Source organism: Abramis brama (genome assembly GCF_963993115.1).
Source record: "Abramis brama genome assembly, chromosome: 9".
In the NCBI taxonomy this organism is placed as follows: Eukaryota; Metazoa; Chordata; class Actinopteri; order Cypriniformes; family Leuciscidae; genus Abramis; species Abramis brama.
Window position 1 is genome coordinate 23465799 of NC_139971.1, and position 16452 is coordinate 23482250.

Sequence of the window (16452 nt, forward strand, 5' to 3'; positions counted from 1 at the left end):
TCTATGACGTCACCAGCCTATGACGTCTCGTCACACCATTGGACTGATTATACACGTGCTTCATGTCAAAATCACGCAGGGAGGGAACTATGTTTTACTGGGTTTGAAGAGCCAATAAAGAAATTACAATCTTAAAATATTAATTCCTAAACACAGCGAGGAAAGCAGACCTTTTCTACTGCAGATTGAGTAAAAGCAAAGCTTCACACATCTGCAAGTGGCAAAAAGTATTTAAATTTCCACGTTTTTAAGTCAGTCCTCTGTGAGTGCTGTGATCTAAATACAAAATACAAAATAACAGAGCTGGCTTACAAACAGCATCAGCTGACCTCGATGGGTCATAGCGGAAGAAATAAAATTGATATAATAAACACGTGAAGTGAGGACTGCCGGCTCGCACGGCTAGCCTCAGAACAAGACTCATATAAGAGTCCCAACTACACTGACCTGGTTAGCAAGCACCCTTGGGAGGAGGAATTAGCATGTGAATGCAGTTCAGGCTAGAACTAAATGAAGATTGGTTTGGCAGAAAGAAAAAATCCTAAGAGACTGCACTGTAAAAGACTCCTAAAACATGCAGCCTGAAGAAGACTAAACCAAAACAGCCATGACACTCGGAGACACTCCATGACAGTTCCTCATTTTATGCAAATGATTTCTGATCAGCACTCTTTAATTAGTTGAGGAGAAAATGAGAGCTGAGGAATTAAATTGGCTGTGTGAAAACAAGGAGCTAAACACCAGCACCACTGAACTGAAGAATATTTCTGTGCACAGTTTTCATCAAGGAAGATAAACCTGGAGAAAGCTAATCATTAGCATTCCCATTTTAAGCACTGTCAACAGAAAATCTTAAAAACATTTTTAAAAAACTAAATGATATTAAAATTATACCATGGTCTGTCTGAATACTTGGTAGTTCCAAGTCAGTTTAATCACCGTTCTATGAATGCGCTGCTTTCATTAAAGCGCGCACACATACGTCACTCACACACAGAGATTGGAGATCGCCCTGCGCACACACAGAAACAGGAGCACAGAAACTTCTTGTCAACACTGCCCTGCCACTTTTATTAATAAATTAACTTTGCTACATTATATTACTCAGCAAAGAGGTTGTAACATTTCTGTTTTTGAAGCAATTAAACTTGCACAGCTTCATTGCTAGTAGAGAGATGCTGTGCAGATACACGTAATTCACATGCACATCCCTCTCTCTCTCCGTTCAAATAAATGTTATAATTCAATCAAATAAATCTTACCGCACTACTTTATCTGTGTCTGATTTAAAGTGGACAGAATTCTAGATGTAACGAGAGGCGTTGGTGACACTTTCCATTAGTCGTTATATTTGATTATTAAATAATTAATTTAATTAAATGATCATTTTGTGCAGTATTTGTACACCCTGTCATGCTGTTGGCCATATGCCACTGCAGCAGACTCATAATGCAGTGTTACGGCTAACGATTAATCGATTAATTGATTGTTAATTTAAACGACGATCGATCATGGGAATTTGTTAAAATTGACATCCCTACTTAAACCATAGAAAAAAAAGAAAAACACAGGAAACAGAGCTACAAACTAAAACTCCAGGAAAACTAAACTGAAACTAAAACTATGCGTGACAATATAATATAAAATAAATATTTATTTAAAAATAACTGCATATATATAGTACACATTACAGGTCAACAAGTGCCTAGTCATAAAAGGGAAAGCCCTAAGAAATTAGCACTCTCTTTATAGGGTGATTTTTTTTTTTATTTTTTTTTTTTTATTAAATGCTCAACCTGTCCTGCACACCAACTTAGTGTCAGCAGAACTGTCTGTTCCTTCTCTCATTATGCTAGTGCACAGTACAACACAAACCAGTCCAGTTTAATCAGGTGCTAAATGCACATGGTAGTGATGCAATGCAAGTATTAAAATGAAGTCATTGTGCATATGGGTCAATGTCATGGCGTGCATATTTTTGTGTCCAAGAGCATTATCTCCTTTTAAAATAATTGGATCAATTCATGACATGTATCATTTTATTAAGGTTTGTATATCTCTCTCAACTACTAATAAAATAGCTACTTTCAAGTGAGGGTAGTTTGGTACACTTTCAATGTCAGGTGGTACAACCAATGTAAAACAAAAAAAAATGCTATTTTATCATAAACTTCTTTATTGTTTTTAAATATTACACATAGGTGTCTTTAACTATTATGTACTTGTCACAGCTGGATGAGTTTGAGCAGGATCTATATGCAGCAGTTTAATAAACAATAAACAAAAAAATTAACAAACACTCAGGAGATTATTAGCACACAGAAACAGAACAACCAACTTAAATAGACATACCGGTAATAGACATAAGAATGGACAAGGAACTGAACTGAACAGGGAATATATATACAGACTAAATGAGTGAAATAAGGGGCAGGTGGACACAATAGATTGCTAAGGTAACTAACAGGCACACACTAGGAAATGAAGGCTGCATCCAAAATCGCATACTTCCCAACTATATAGTAGGTGAAAAAAAGTAAGTGACAAGAGTAGTATGTCAGAATTCCCAGTACTCATAAAAGAGTAGGCAGAAAGTACCCGGATGACCTACTACTTCCAGCGAGATTCTGAAGTGTGCATTTTATAGACACTTTACTATCCCAAGAGGCCATGGGAGAGGATTTGTGGAAGGGAGAGGATTAAGGACGTAACTGATGTAGGTAGGTTACATCATAATGTCCAGATTACATTCTTACTACACACATTCATACTATATAGAACATTCTTTTTAGCAGTCACAAAGTAAGTACTTATTCAAAATAAGTACCAACACAAGAAAGTATGTCATTTCGGAAGCAGCTTTGGTCAACTAAGGAAGATAGGAAATAAACACAGGAACTGGGAACACATAAAACTAAACCAAAACAGAACAAAAACCTGACAGTACTCACATAAAAAAAATTGTTAGGTATGATGTACTTGTCTGTGTTGTTTTGCAAAACTCTTGTGCTGCTATTGCGGTGAGACACGGGTATGGTTAGGAGTCGGACATGGTTGATGGTATGGGTAGGTTTAAGGGTGGGTTAAGGAAAGGGTCAACAGTGTAATTATGTGTCATTACAAAACTTAATTACAGATGTAAATTGCAGGCATTTTTTAAATTTAATTACAATGTAAAACATATAAGTGCATCGTATAAAATTATACATTTAAATATAAGTACATGGTAGTTAAAGACACTTAATATAAAGTGGAACTGAGAACGACATAAGGAGCAGATTAAAAATGATCCGGCTGCAAGAGAAGCATATCTTGCAAAAAGAAACGAGAGGTGATGACTCTTGTTTAGTAGTCTCAACTGACTTAAGCTTATGATTCTTTTCGTATCAATATAAAACACGACTCTGTTGTTATTCAATCACAATCGATTACAGTGTATCAAACCAGTCCATTGCACTGTAGCCTATTCAAGTTCCTAAGTTTTGAATGTGATTGATTCTGGTTTTTTTTATCAATTTACTTTTACTTCAATATAGACTGTTGTGTTGACTTAAACTCTTGTTGTATTTGTATTGTATTTTATATGTAATGTAAGTGAAGAAAAAAATCCAGTATTCAGCATATTCTAGTGCACAAACACATTGTTCCTGACTTAAAATATGCATTATATCAATTTTGAAAAGATTTTTTTATCCTTTTTTAAAACTTTATTTGTCATTAACCTATTTGCATCACTATCTGATTTGCATAATTCCATCTGTGAATCCGACTCTAAAATAACACAGAGAGCACTGCACCCTACATGCATTTATTCGATGTAAAACATCAAAATGCAATCATTTCTGGAATCCATGTGTTGAATTGTGTGCCAGTGTCAAATCTCATTGTAATGCCTAAAAAATGAACTGATTTGGTTTGTGATTTGTGGCTTGTGTTTTAAGGGAATCAGAATCCCCTTAAGTACACAGAGCATCTGGCTGTTAGCGTGCAGCATGAATGAGCAGCCTAAATACAGTATCCCAACAGTACTCAGCAGTGCGGCGTTGGGTTTGCCGTGTGCTGTGACTGTGATTCTCACATCTAGGTCAAGAGTGTTTTCAGTGTGAGTAAGACTGGGTGGAAATTCCCTTGATTCCTGACTGACTGTAAAAGAGACTGCTTTTGTGAGGTAAATTTTAGAATAGTGTAGAGACATACAGTTGACACAATTTCAGCTGTTTATGTTCATATTAGCATGTATTGTGTAAACTATGAAAACACACGTTTGAGAAACAACCACTGGAAAAAAAAAAAAATGCTAAAACTGCTAATAAAACATGTTTGTGGTTATTTAAGGAATATTTCACCCTAGATGAAATTATACATATGTGCATATTCAAATGTGGTGCATCACATTATAAGACTTGCAAGAAGAACCAATGCAGTTTGTTGTCATTGACATCAACCCTGGCCTGATCTGAAAATGCACATGAACAAATTGGATTGGAGAGAGCCATGTAAACATCCATCAAATTGTCTTTTTATGTTCCAAGCTAGAAAAAAAATAAACTAATCCGGGTGTGGAACGATATGGGTGAACTAGGAAATAAATGCAGGGTTTTTCCTGGCTCAAAATGAGGCGGAGGTGGTAAAATCCTAATAATGTATTTTAATAATAAGGTAATAAAATTAGTATTTTTTGTAGATCATCATATAGCCTAATGTGTTTCCCACATTATTTTTCTGGGTGGAGCTCGGTACCTCTAGGGGGGTCCGGGGGCATGCCCCCCCCCCGTAAGAAATTTTTGTACATTTTAAAGTCCGCGTGAACCGGAAGTTGCAAACGACTTTTCTGACGTATTTCCCAGTGAAACGGAATATTGAACAGAGGGCAGGGTTTTACTCTAGCGCTCCTCCTCTCCATCTCTCACTCATAGCAGACTAACGGTTTGAGGGGAGTGGTTAAGGGTTTCCCAACCCAAGTCCTCAAACCTACGTCATCAGAGAAGGGACGCCATTCCAGACCGGAAGTAACTTTTCAGACTTTGATTAAAGATTACGACGGCAAACAATTTTTTTCTGTGTTTTAACTTGCACGGATTAATTGTTCACCACAAGACTAGTAATATGCGCTAACAAAGTAAATAGGGTCAATTTTGATTTCAGTTGGACTTTAAAGATAAATCCATTAATCTGGTGCACTTTGAGTCACCCGAATACACTGTTAAAAATAAATAATCCACCTGCAAACCACCTATATTCTTTGATTTAGATATCTGCATATGATCATCACATTACAATTATTCAAATTCTCAGTGTTAAGCATGATAATATGGTAACATATCACACTGAAGTAGGCTGATATAAAATGAACATTTATTTAAAATAAAAGTTCTTCTTCTGGCAAAATTACATTTCCTTTTTTTTTTTCTTTTTTTTTTTTTTGTACCTTTTATAAAGGGCATTTTCCCCCTAATTTTATTAAATGCATGCTCCATTTTTCATTTCAAATTCTTAAATTTGATCAATATATTCAATTAAAATAATAAGACACTAGGCTGTTACCAATCAAATTAAATAATTTACATTGAAAAATTATTACTGTATTAAATGAGATTATTTTAAATATTTTTGAATATACAAATAAGGAATGTTGAAACAAATGATACTTTATGAAACTAAACCGCCAGTAGGAGGCGGCAGGCGACCGTCTTAATGAGCGAGTCATTGAGTCATTCATTCAAACGATTTGTTCAAACGGCTGATTTATTCAGAATGAGGCAGTTTATGAATGGGTAATTGAATCTTTGACTCAACCGATTTGTTCAAAACGCAAAGTGTTCGTTGCTGTGAGATGCGCGATGGTTCTGCTGTGGTCTTTGTTTGGAACTATTTTCGCTGTAGAAACAGAACAAAAACAGTCAATGCGTCTAAAATGCGTCTAAGTGACTTATGAAATCAGTCTCGGTTTCAATCTTGATGGCATTCAGGAAAACAGCACTCTTGTCGTGTGTAGCCAAGGGTATATATTGTTCTAACAACATTCTTAACAACATTGTCGCAACATTGTTACCGTCAGTACATTAGGTAGGCCTATATTATATCAACTATAGGCTATCAATCGCCACTTACATTATATGAAATAAAACAGAATCATCCTCACGGTGATTCCCTAGATATTTTTTATTTTTAAATAAAAAATTGTTTTAATCAGGACATTTGTTCGGTTGGGCAAGTAGTACAATTCTCTCTCACTTTTCCCTTGGAAAAAAACACACGTGTCCCAGACAAGCGTTATTGTCGAGCCTGATGTTTTCCTTGATGGGTTTTCCCTGAAGAGAATTAACGTTACGTTGTTGAAAACGAAATTAAAAGTGACGCACGTTCATGACGTTTTACCGTGATGAGAGTTCCGTGTCTTTATTAAACTCAAAACATTATAATTTATCTGTCATCCACCCTCGATTAATTGGAATGGAATGTTTGTATTACTTGGCCCGCCCGACCTGCGGATTATTCGCGATCCGCGCAGCACTATACGGTTAGAGAATGGACACAAGCGGTAACCGCAATAGAACCGTCACGGTGTAAAAACTGTATCTGACCATGTGATTGTCTGTCCGAATTTTGTCTAGAGCCGGAGGCGGCACGAAATTTGACGGTGGCGGCCGCTTCACAATTCTCTATGCAGGAAAAACCCTGAAATGCTTAAATATATATAACCATCTTGATGTTGATTTGTTTCTCTAAGATTAATGAAGGCCACAAAATTTTAAGTACACTTTCACCTGAACACTGATATGCTGGACAACCACACACATAAACACAAAATCAATCGCCAATTCTAACCACTCAACATCAAAAACTAGTAATCATCATCCTGCCCATCAGAAAAACCCTTCAATAGTGTCTGGGTATTTAGGAACCAAGACCTGAGAAAGACATAATTTATGGACAATGGTGGATCTCAAATGACTCAATCAATGGCTCAATGACCGAAACCTAGACTAATATCCTTCAAGAAACAAATTTAAACAACTATAATGTATAAGCAATTCTGTACAGTTAGCATATAAAATACAAATAACTGGTTGGATCGTACCTCCTGCCAGGATCTGCTGTTCCAGCTCAGCCATCTGCTTCCTGTAAGCTCTCAGTGCTGCCTCTTTGAAGGTGGGACGTATCCTTTTTTTGGGTGGTGCTTCCTGCACAGGAACCTCTGTAACGTTTTTGTTCTCGTCCTCTTGTTCTACAGTCTTTTCTACCTCATCTGCTCCCTTCGTTTCTGATGTTTCTTGAACCTCCTGCACCTCCTCTTTACCTTCCTCCTGTTCTTCAAACTCTGCTTCTGGTTCCCCGGTTTCTTCCACATAATCCACCAGACTCACCTCATATTCTGCTGTGTCTTCAGTCATGGGATTGTCATCATACTCCTCACTGAATTCCTCATCATATTGTTCATCAAGGCTGCAGTCATATTCCAACACAAGGTTACCATCTTGAGAGATGTCATATTCTTGCGAGACATTGTATTCCTCTTCTTGGTACTGTTCCTCAGCCTCGTTGGCATTTGTTCTGTTTTCCAAATTGGCTAGCACTTGTTCCATCACCTCAACATAATGTGTCTCATTGTCAACAGGTTGTTCAGTAGATTGATCTTCATCTTCTGCCTTGTAATAGAAAGGTTCTGTGTAGACATCAGAGTCAATGGTTGTGCTGGAGCTGTTCGCTGTGGACTGGGACATGGTTCTGAACCTGCCCATGAATGAGGTGTTGCTTGGTTCTTCAACCGGGGCGCTGGTACTTTGGGGGCCTTTATTCCATACAAAATCCAAAGCTGACTTTGCTCTTTGCAGGGTGGATCCAAAACCTCCAAAGCCAAAGGATTTTTCACTGAGGTCTATGCTAAGCCTGCTACTCCATGATTTGGGGACGTCCTCCACCTTCTCATTTCTGATCTCACTCTGGCTCCGGTACATGGCTGAAGATTTCTGGCCCTGCTGGAGGTGGTTCACATCTTGCCGCTGCAAAGTTTGTGGAGCTGATTCAGGCTTAGCTTGGATCTTCTTGGTCTTGGACTTCTTTTCAGGTTGCGGTTCAGCCACAGGTCTAGGTACTGGTTTTGCTATGGGTTCAATCACAACCTCTGGCTCTGGTTCTGGTTCTGGCTCTGGTTCAGGTTCTTGCTGTGCCATTTGTTCTGGTTCTGGCTCTGGCTCTGGTTCTGGTTCTGGTTCTGGCTCAAGATCTAGCTCAGGTTCTAAAAATTCAGGTTCAATATCTATATCTTGGTATTGGCCTGTCTCAGGAGTGCTATCTAGTGTCAGAAAGGTCTCACCTTCAAATTGTAAATCAACCTCAAGGCATTTAGTAATTTTCTCAGGGAAACCAGGGTTAGCTGCAGGGTCAAAGGGACTACTGATCTCAGAGATTATGTTCTGCTCAGTTGAAGCGTCCAAACCTGAATCAGTACCTTGTTCAAGGTGATGCCAATCTTTCCATGGTGAGAGGTCACCCTGCAGCGACAGCTGAGAGCCACTGTAATGGCTCCTGTCCCCTGATATACAAACAAGACCATTACTCACACCACTGTCAATTGTCTCAGTGGTTTCAACTTCATTATGCTCCACATAAGGTCGTTCTTGGCTCAGAGTTTGACTAGGAGGACTAGCGTACCAGGAGGATGCCATGTCTTCTTGCTTCCGTTGCCAAAGTTCCTGATCTGAGGAGGAAAGCAAGGAGCAGCCATTGACTCTGCTGAAATACTGACTCTCTGAGAAATCCTCAGAGTAAGACTGGCAAAGTTTAGAGCAGTCAGATTCAGACCGACTGAGTTTGGGAGTGGAGTAGTCACTTTGAGAAAGCCATCCAGGTGTTATGTCAGAATAGTAGGACTTACTTTGCTTGTCATGGTCATCGTAGGCTGTATTATCCGCATAGTGCACAGAGTAGGCCGAGTCATCGGCCATCCTTCGGTGATCGTGAGACTTTTTTTTGTCAGATTTACTTTTTGGGGGTGGTTTGGACACAATTGCATATTTGTTCTTGTTTAATTCATCAAGCTCTTTGTCGCTTTCCATGGAGTCCCAGTCATCACTTTCAGCCTTGTCTTTGGCTGAGAACTTGATGTCCATGCTTTCATACGTCTGAGAGGAAGCCATTGGCTTGTCTCTCTTTTCTTTTGAATCATGTACTAGACTATCAGTCGAGATGGATATTCCAGTTCCTTTAAGCTTATAACACTTTTTCAAAACTAAATCCCTGTCTTGTGGGCTTGAAAATATAACTACAATTGGTCGAGGTTTAGCATTGTAACATTCTCTTTGTTGCCCTAGTCGATGGGCCAGTTCAATTTTAAATGTCTTGCGTGCTTCGGCAAACCCCATTTTCTCTTTCAGGATTTGATAAATAAGCTCTTCTGTTTTTTCATACTTCTCCTCAGGCACATTTAGAAATCGCAGAGCAGCTTTGTTGGTCTGTTGGCTAATCTGTTTGATGTAATCATGGATGTCTCGAGTCTCACGTCTGGACTGCACAAAACCTGTTCGGAGCTGCTCAATTTCACTCTGCACCACCTCCACGCTGCTGGAGATCTCATCAATGGAGCTTTTGAGGGCGTTAACGTGCCCTCGCAGCTCTGAGAGCTCAGACTCAATCTGACTGATTCCCTGAAGTTCTTTGAAGATCATCTCCATCACATCCTGAGTCTGACTGATACATCCCGTCGAGCTGGATCCCGGCTCTAGGGTAGTGGTTTTCTGCTGTCGGCCAGCCCGGTCTAGAGATTTGCTTCTGATGCCAAGAGTCTTTCTCCAGTTGCTGGCCTCTGAGTCTGAGGACACACATTCTTGGCTCTTCTTCCATTTCCTCAGCTTTTTCAGAGCGCCCAATCGAAGAGTTTGGAGACTGCTGCGCTCTCCCCGCTCTCCCTCCGAGCTGCCATCAGAGGGCGCTAAACTAATCAAACTCTTCCTGTTCCTTCTTACTGGCATTGTATAAGCTTTTTGTTCATCGAATCTATGGACAAGTTTTGCCTCGTTTAGAGAGTCAGAGTAATCACTATCAATTGACAAGACCTCATGAAATTCATTATTGTTCAGAAAGAGGGCATTTTTTGGGAGACCATTGGCAATTGCTACACGGTAACTGAATGTTGGCGAGAGAGAAGAACAGTCGTTTTTTCCATCATCCTCCTCAAGAGATATATTGCGTGCCGACGAGCATTTGGAGATTTTTTTAACTGTGCTTTTCAGTGTGGTTGAGAACGTTGGGTTCCGTGCTTGCAGGTCAGGGGATGTTTTCGGTTCTTTTTTGTTTTCGCTGCTCTCTTTCTTCTTTGTGGCAGTTGCCAGTTTCTTTGTAAACATTCCTTTGCAAATCTTTACGATGTAAGACGATAGCTTCTTGAAATGGGCAGAAACCATGGAGGGCAATGTTTCAGCAGTTTCGCACTCTGGATGCAGTGAAGCAAAACTGGTCTCAAATCCAGCGGTGCTCAACGGGAAACACGCAGACACTTATGAATTTTGAAAGTCAACCCTGAGGTATAAGAGGGTCTAGAAAAGAAGTGACCTCAGATGTGGTTGTGCTGAGAAGAAATGGTTGCACATCCTCAGTGAAGGAAATATTCAAGGATGTTCTTCAGAAGAGGCCTCATATCTCTGAAAAAAGAAAAAGAAAAACATCTTTTCAGTTAGTTTGCACTGAAGGTCAATATGTAAAATGCATAACGTTACACTGTATGTACTGCACGATGAATCACTGAGCAATTCTTCCAGAGCTCCAATTTAATAGGCCGTTTCTCATGAGGCTGTCAAATCCAATTCAGCTGAGCTAGACATGTCACGTTTTGTGAGTATTGAGGGAACCTTCTTATTTACACAAAAACCAGAGCAGACTCTGGGCCACAATAGTATTGTTTTGGAGAGCCCTAAACATCCTAACATGAATGCCTGTGTTTATATTATTGTACAAATCTATGCATTCCTAACAACAAGCTTCAAAATGAGAAAAATGCAGTTTGTTAGCTGTATCATGATCAATGACGTGTCTGTTTGGTATGGCAATATAACCATTAATCATCAAGTTACACCGCTGTAAACTGGCATTTGCCACATGTGGTATCCCAATAATCCCTACTACAGGCAAGGTACCTACATAATGAGCACAGCTGAACAGTACAGTTCAAATGCACTAGAAAACACAATATGATTATTAACCTGAACAATAAACTCAATTGTAAAGGACAAGACCCTCTATGCAATGGGAAAGAAGTGGCATATGTTTGAAAATCAATAATTCAGACAAGAATGGTTTTGTCTGGAAGCTCATGTTATTCATAAATGGAGGTAAAAGGTGAGTAATAAAGTCATTATGCATCACTCCACTAAAGGCTCCACTTGTTACATCTAATTAGATAAAGTTAAAAAAATCTAGTTATACATGTTAATTTATAAATATCTGTCAGTGAAAATAGCAACACAAACACAGCAATAGTCCTCTGTATAGAATTAGATAGCACATTTGACCTATAATACAGAAGAACAGACCAGCCTGTGTGTGTGTGTGTGTGTGTGTGTGTGTGTGTACGCGCACATGTGTTGATGGCATTGTTGACAGTGTTGTGAGTCAGGCACCTTGATGTTTACAGACCTCTCTCTCTCTCTCTCTCTCTCTCTCTCTCTCTCTCCCCTTCTAAAGCAGCTTTCACTTCACAAATGTAATTATAACCAAACAAAGCTTATACACTCACTCAAACATTATTGATCCAATCACACATAATTTGACCATCAGTACTTTTGTCTTGTTTTTGACAAAAAAAAATATCTAAACATCCTTAAAACAAGATATGTATGCTTATCAGGTAACATTATGTAAATAACATAAAAAAGGCTTAATTTTTTTTAGAGAATTTTGAATCTTCAATAAGGTTTAATTTGTCCCCCGCTGGTGAAAACAATCCCGTTTTTTCTTCTTGTTTTAATCATAAATCTCAATATATTTTCTTAGATTTATGCATAGCCCAAGAAAAAAAAACTGCAAAACATTTTCATTTCAAGATCAAAATTCTCTGAAAACATCTTATCCGATCTGTAATGTTTCTAAAAACAAGACATTTTTTTATAATAAAAAAAAGGTTACTTTCTGCAGTGCTCATTCCTTACACTATTGTCTAAAATTACCTTTATCATATAAATAAAGTTTTTAAGGACCATTAAGATTTTTGTAAAATCGGTTTTCTTTTGATTTTAAGGGTAAATTTTGAGAAACTATAGGATAAAATTCACTCATCTGCCACACATACTGTCTATTCAACACAACCAAACCACTCAATAACAGACGCTAGAACATGGAAGCCAAATGTCACAATCACCAGACTCTCTGATTCTTTTAATTAAACTAAGTATTTGGCTGGTAAAACTCCAGCATCCGGCATGATTAAGACTTGGCCCTAATGATATTTCTGAAGTTAATTTCTGATGTCCACTCAGAAAAAGTTTAAACTGTGCAGTGGAAGCAAATGCTGAGACCAGAGGTTTCTAATTTCCTTTTCCAATTAATTTATTAGCTCTTCTGTGATTAATGGCTAAAATCACTGTCTCTTTATTAAGCTATTACAGCATTACAGAGCTCAATCAGTCAATCTACTGAAAAATACAGATGAGACGATTAAATCTGATTAGAGTAACCGCAGTATTTCCACCACACCCCCAACAGGTAATCAACTTCTAATTTACAGTGCTAATCAAATTTCACTGGATATGGTGTAAATGAAAAATATGTTTTTGAAACATGAACTGAAATTCATGTTGATTCAGAGTCACATTATTTGGATAGCTAATGACAAATAAGTGTTTCTGCCTAACAAACCTATCTGCATACCCTAATTGAACAAATGTATGTGACACCACCTACAAATGAACACATCTTGCTATTTGAGCTACACCATAAAATCAAGCATACAGCCATGCAATTATTTCAAAATGACTTTGTGCACAAAGCGAGGTCTATAAAGATATGGTTTACTGGTGTGGAAGAACTGAACTGATTCACCAATGCTCTCATGTCTGAATTCTGAAAGGGAGCTAAACCCTGCATACATGATCCAAGATCTTATGGAAAGAAGAGTTAAGAAGAGTTAAGCTCTTAGAGATGACCAACACCCTACTTATGCCAATGGTTTTGATTGTTGATCAACTCAACAATTTCTCAACAAATGATCTTAGCTGCTATCGACATTTATTTTATAGCTCAATATGCTTCTTATTAACTAATTTGTATCTATTTTTATTTCATCTCAGCAGTTTAACAAGGTTTTTTAAGTTCTGAATTATGAGCAATAACATTTCATTTTCCAGTTCCACAAGTTAGAATACAAATTCATGTGAATTGCAAACTGTGCTATTCACAACAACCAAACCTCAAAACAACTTTATGCAGATCCACATGTGGGAAATGGGTTTCAGAAAACTGATTTCACTATCCAAATGAACGGAACTATAAAGTGAAACTGACTCGGGTCGTCGACAAATTCCTGATTGTGAAAGCGCCCTCTGAGGTATAAGCATTTATTTATAATTTATTTTTTCTGTCATTTATTAGTTTAGTTCATGTATTATGTAGCTGCTCCAAATCATTGCACTTGACAGCGTGTTGTTGAATGCTTCATAAAGACAGGCAGCTCATTAGCTACTCTCGCTTTCTCATTCCCGAGGAAAGGCGATCTCATGTGTGGCCGGCGGTGAGCTTGAGATGCAAAAGACATGGATTATCGATCCGATGTAGACGCAGGGCTCTGACCCCATACCTCACATACAGACACTCCTCTGACAACCTCAGCCCCTCATGCATATTTAAGATAGAGAGAGAGGGACGATAGACAGCGAGAGAGTGAAAAAGAGCCCCACCCACTAACACAATTACAATCCGTTGCTCATCTCACATTCAGTTATTACCCCACTAAACCTCGGCATGCACAGATCCCTGTCCACATACGCTCTTTAAACCTTAAAATCGCATTCATTTTAAACATCAGCACGGTTGACTTTGATGCCCCTTGACCGAGAACATGCTGGATATCACTTCACATCAGGGCTTCTGTCCCGGCATGCATGCATGCATCCATGCATGCATGCATTAAACAAACGCTGAGCGCGATGCATGCCCTCAGTGCAAGCTTTAGCCGAGAAACGCAACAAATCAGAGCTGCGGGAATTTGAAAGCTCTCTCGATGATAATCCAGAGAGTGCTTCAATCATCCCTCTCTGCCCGCGAGAACATGCCACCAGATGTTAATCAGAGAGAAATGCGCTGATAGCAACAACGGGCTGAAAGCATCGGACGTACCCCCGCCCCCTCTTCCCAGAACAACGCACAAAGTCTAATGACAGAATGTTAAAAAGTGATCCACGGATGCATTCACACACAATGCAGCAAGCAAATGCATGATCCGTTCAAGTGCATTTTAAGGTTCAAGATGCAACAGCTTAACTTAGTGAAGTAGACATACATACCCTCTCCAACAGCGCGTAAAATCCATCCACTACAGCACAGGAGCATCCAACGAACTCTTAAACGTCCTGCCGTGAAGCACAGAGCATCCTCTGACATCAGAAAAGCCCTCAGTTCCACGTTCTGCTCTTTCCACGATCCATTCCTCCCTTGTCGCCTGCTGCAACGGCTGCGCTCAACTCAACCTTGGAATGAAGTCTGGCACGGCGAGCGCATGCTGTTGCAAATCACGGAAGGATCCTGGGTAAAAATCCCCTCCTCTCCGTCAGGCTCTCCCAGACGGAAGTCGCAGTGCTCCGCTGGGCAGCAGACGGTGTGTCTGGGATGGTGAAAGCCTCCTGTCTGGATGAACGCGTGTGTGAATGTGTGCTGAGAGAGAGTACAAGAAGCCCTTAGAGGAGTGCAGCCCTGAGCCTCTCTCTCGCTCACACAGAAAGAAACGCACAAAGCCGCTGCTGCGATTCACAGACCTGCACACGTGACATGAGAGAGAGAGAGAGAGAGAGAGAGAGAGAGAGAGGGGGGGGGGGAGGATGGGAAGGGATGAGACGCACAACAGGAAGGCGGGTTGAATGTGTGTGTGTGTGTAACAGAATCTAAGATTGACTTGCAGCTATTAAACCTGCACTCAACATCTTGCACTCTTTCTCTCATTCAGTCCATTTCATTCATCCTTTAACTTGTCATGTTTTCTACGGTAGGCATCACTTATGCTGGTGCTCATAAGGATTTGAACAAACCTCTAACATTTAAAATATTAAAGTTGAGCGTGTGTCGTCCCGCAGTTTTTGTGCTCCAGACATAGGTTAAATTATCGCTTAAATCATGTGTTGTTGAGGAGAGTGTGCGGCCACTTTACTCTAGGGGTGTATCGATACCCTAATATCACAATTCGATACCATGATACTGAACTCACGATATGATAATATTCATGATTCTGAAGCTGAAAATACAGAGTTATTTTAAACAAATATGCTTGCACTCTGTCACTGACTAGATATATTTAAAATAATGTAGGCCACTTTTTACTGGTAACATAAGACATTTGGACCCACAAATATCCCCACATTGCATTATTATACATTGTATTCAACATAGCAGTTTAATGTAGTATTGACACTAAGGCTGAATCCCAATTCTCTGTCTTACCCCTTCCCCTTACCCCTTACCCCTTACCCCTTCCCCTTCCCCCTTCCCCCTTCCCCTTCCCCTTACCCCTTCCCCCTTCCCCTTACCCCTTCCCCCTTCCCCCTTCCCCTTACCCCTTCCCCCTTCCCCTTACCCCTTCCCCCTTCCCCTTACCCCTTCCCCTTACCCCTTACCCCTTACCCCTTCCCCTTACCCCTTACCCCTTCCCCCTTCCCCTTACCCCTTCCCCTTACCCCTTACCCCTTACCCCTTCCCCTTTCCCCCTTCCCCTTACCCCCTTCCCCTTACCCCTTCCCCTTAGATTTGCACGTTCACGTCAGAGTAAGGGCTATCCCAATTCTCATTTTGATCTAGGGGTAGGGCTAAGGGGAAGGGGTAGATACCCCTTAAAACCAAGAATTTTCACGAGCTTACTTGAAACCAAGGGGTACCTAGAATGCACTGCAACAATGGCGGGCTTACCATCAAGAGAGTCCCATAAATGTAAGTATTTTCGGCTTAAATGATTGATTGAAAAATTATGACAGTCTTGTTTTGTGCTCTACACAGTCATGTACATATATATTTGCAACCATGTTGTTAATTGAAATGTTTTTAAAAATCGCTAGTCTGCTACGCTAGACTATGCTAACGATACATTGCTGGTTTGCACAATCAGTCCGGCATTTCTCTGACTAGCCTTGAATGGACTCCATGCATGTCTACAGTTTTAACTAAACTCCATAAGCAGTGAATGTTCTTTTCTCCGGACATGTCCGGCCAGGATTTCGAGATCGCCCCAAAATGTCCGGGATTCGGCTTTTGCTTTCTACA

General features: G+C 39.8%; 1 protein-coding gene across 2 annotated transcripts in view; it reads right to left on the reverse strand.

The window, feature by feature from the left end:
• Window positions 1-14928, reverse strand: part of unc13c (unc-13 homolog C (C. elegans)) — a 262698-nt gene extending 247770 nt beyond the window's left edge. For both annotated transcript variants that reach the window (XM_084123554.1, XM_084123553.1), the window contains exons 1-2: window positions 14493-14928; window positions 7082-10640 (exon numbers count right to left, since the gene is read on the reverse strand). In XM_084123554.1, coding sequence (XP_083979680.1) covers window positions 7082-10403 — 3322 coding nt within the window. In that variant the 5' untranslated portion in view covers window positions 10404-10640; window positions 14493-14928. The remainder of the gene's footprint in view (window positions 1-7081; window positions 10641-14492) is intronic.
• Between the last annotated feature and the right edge of the window lie 1524 nt (window positions 14929-16452).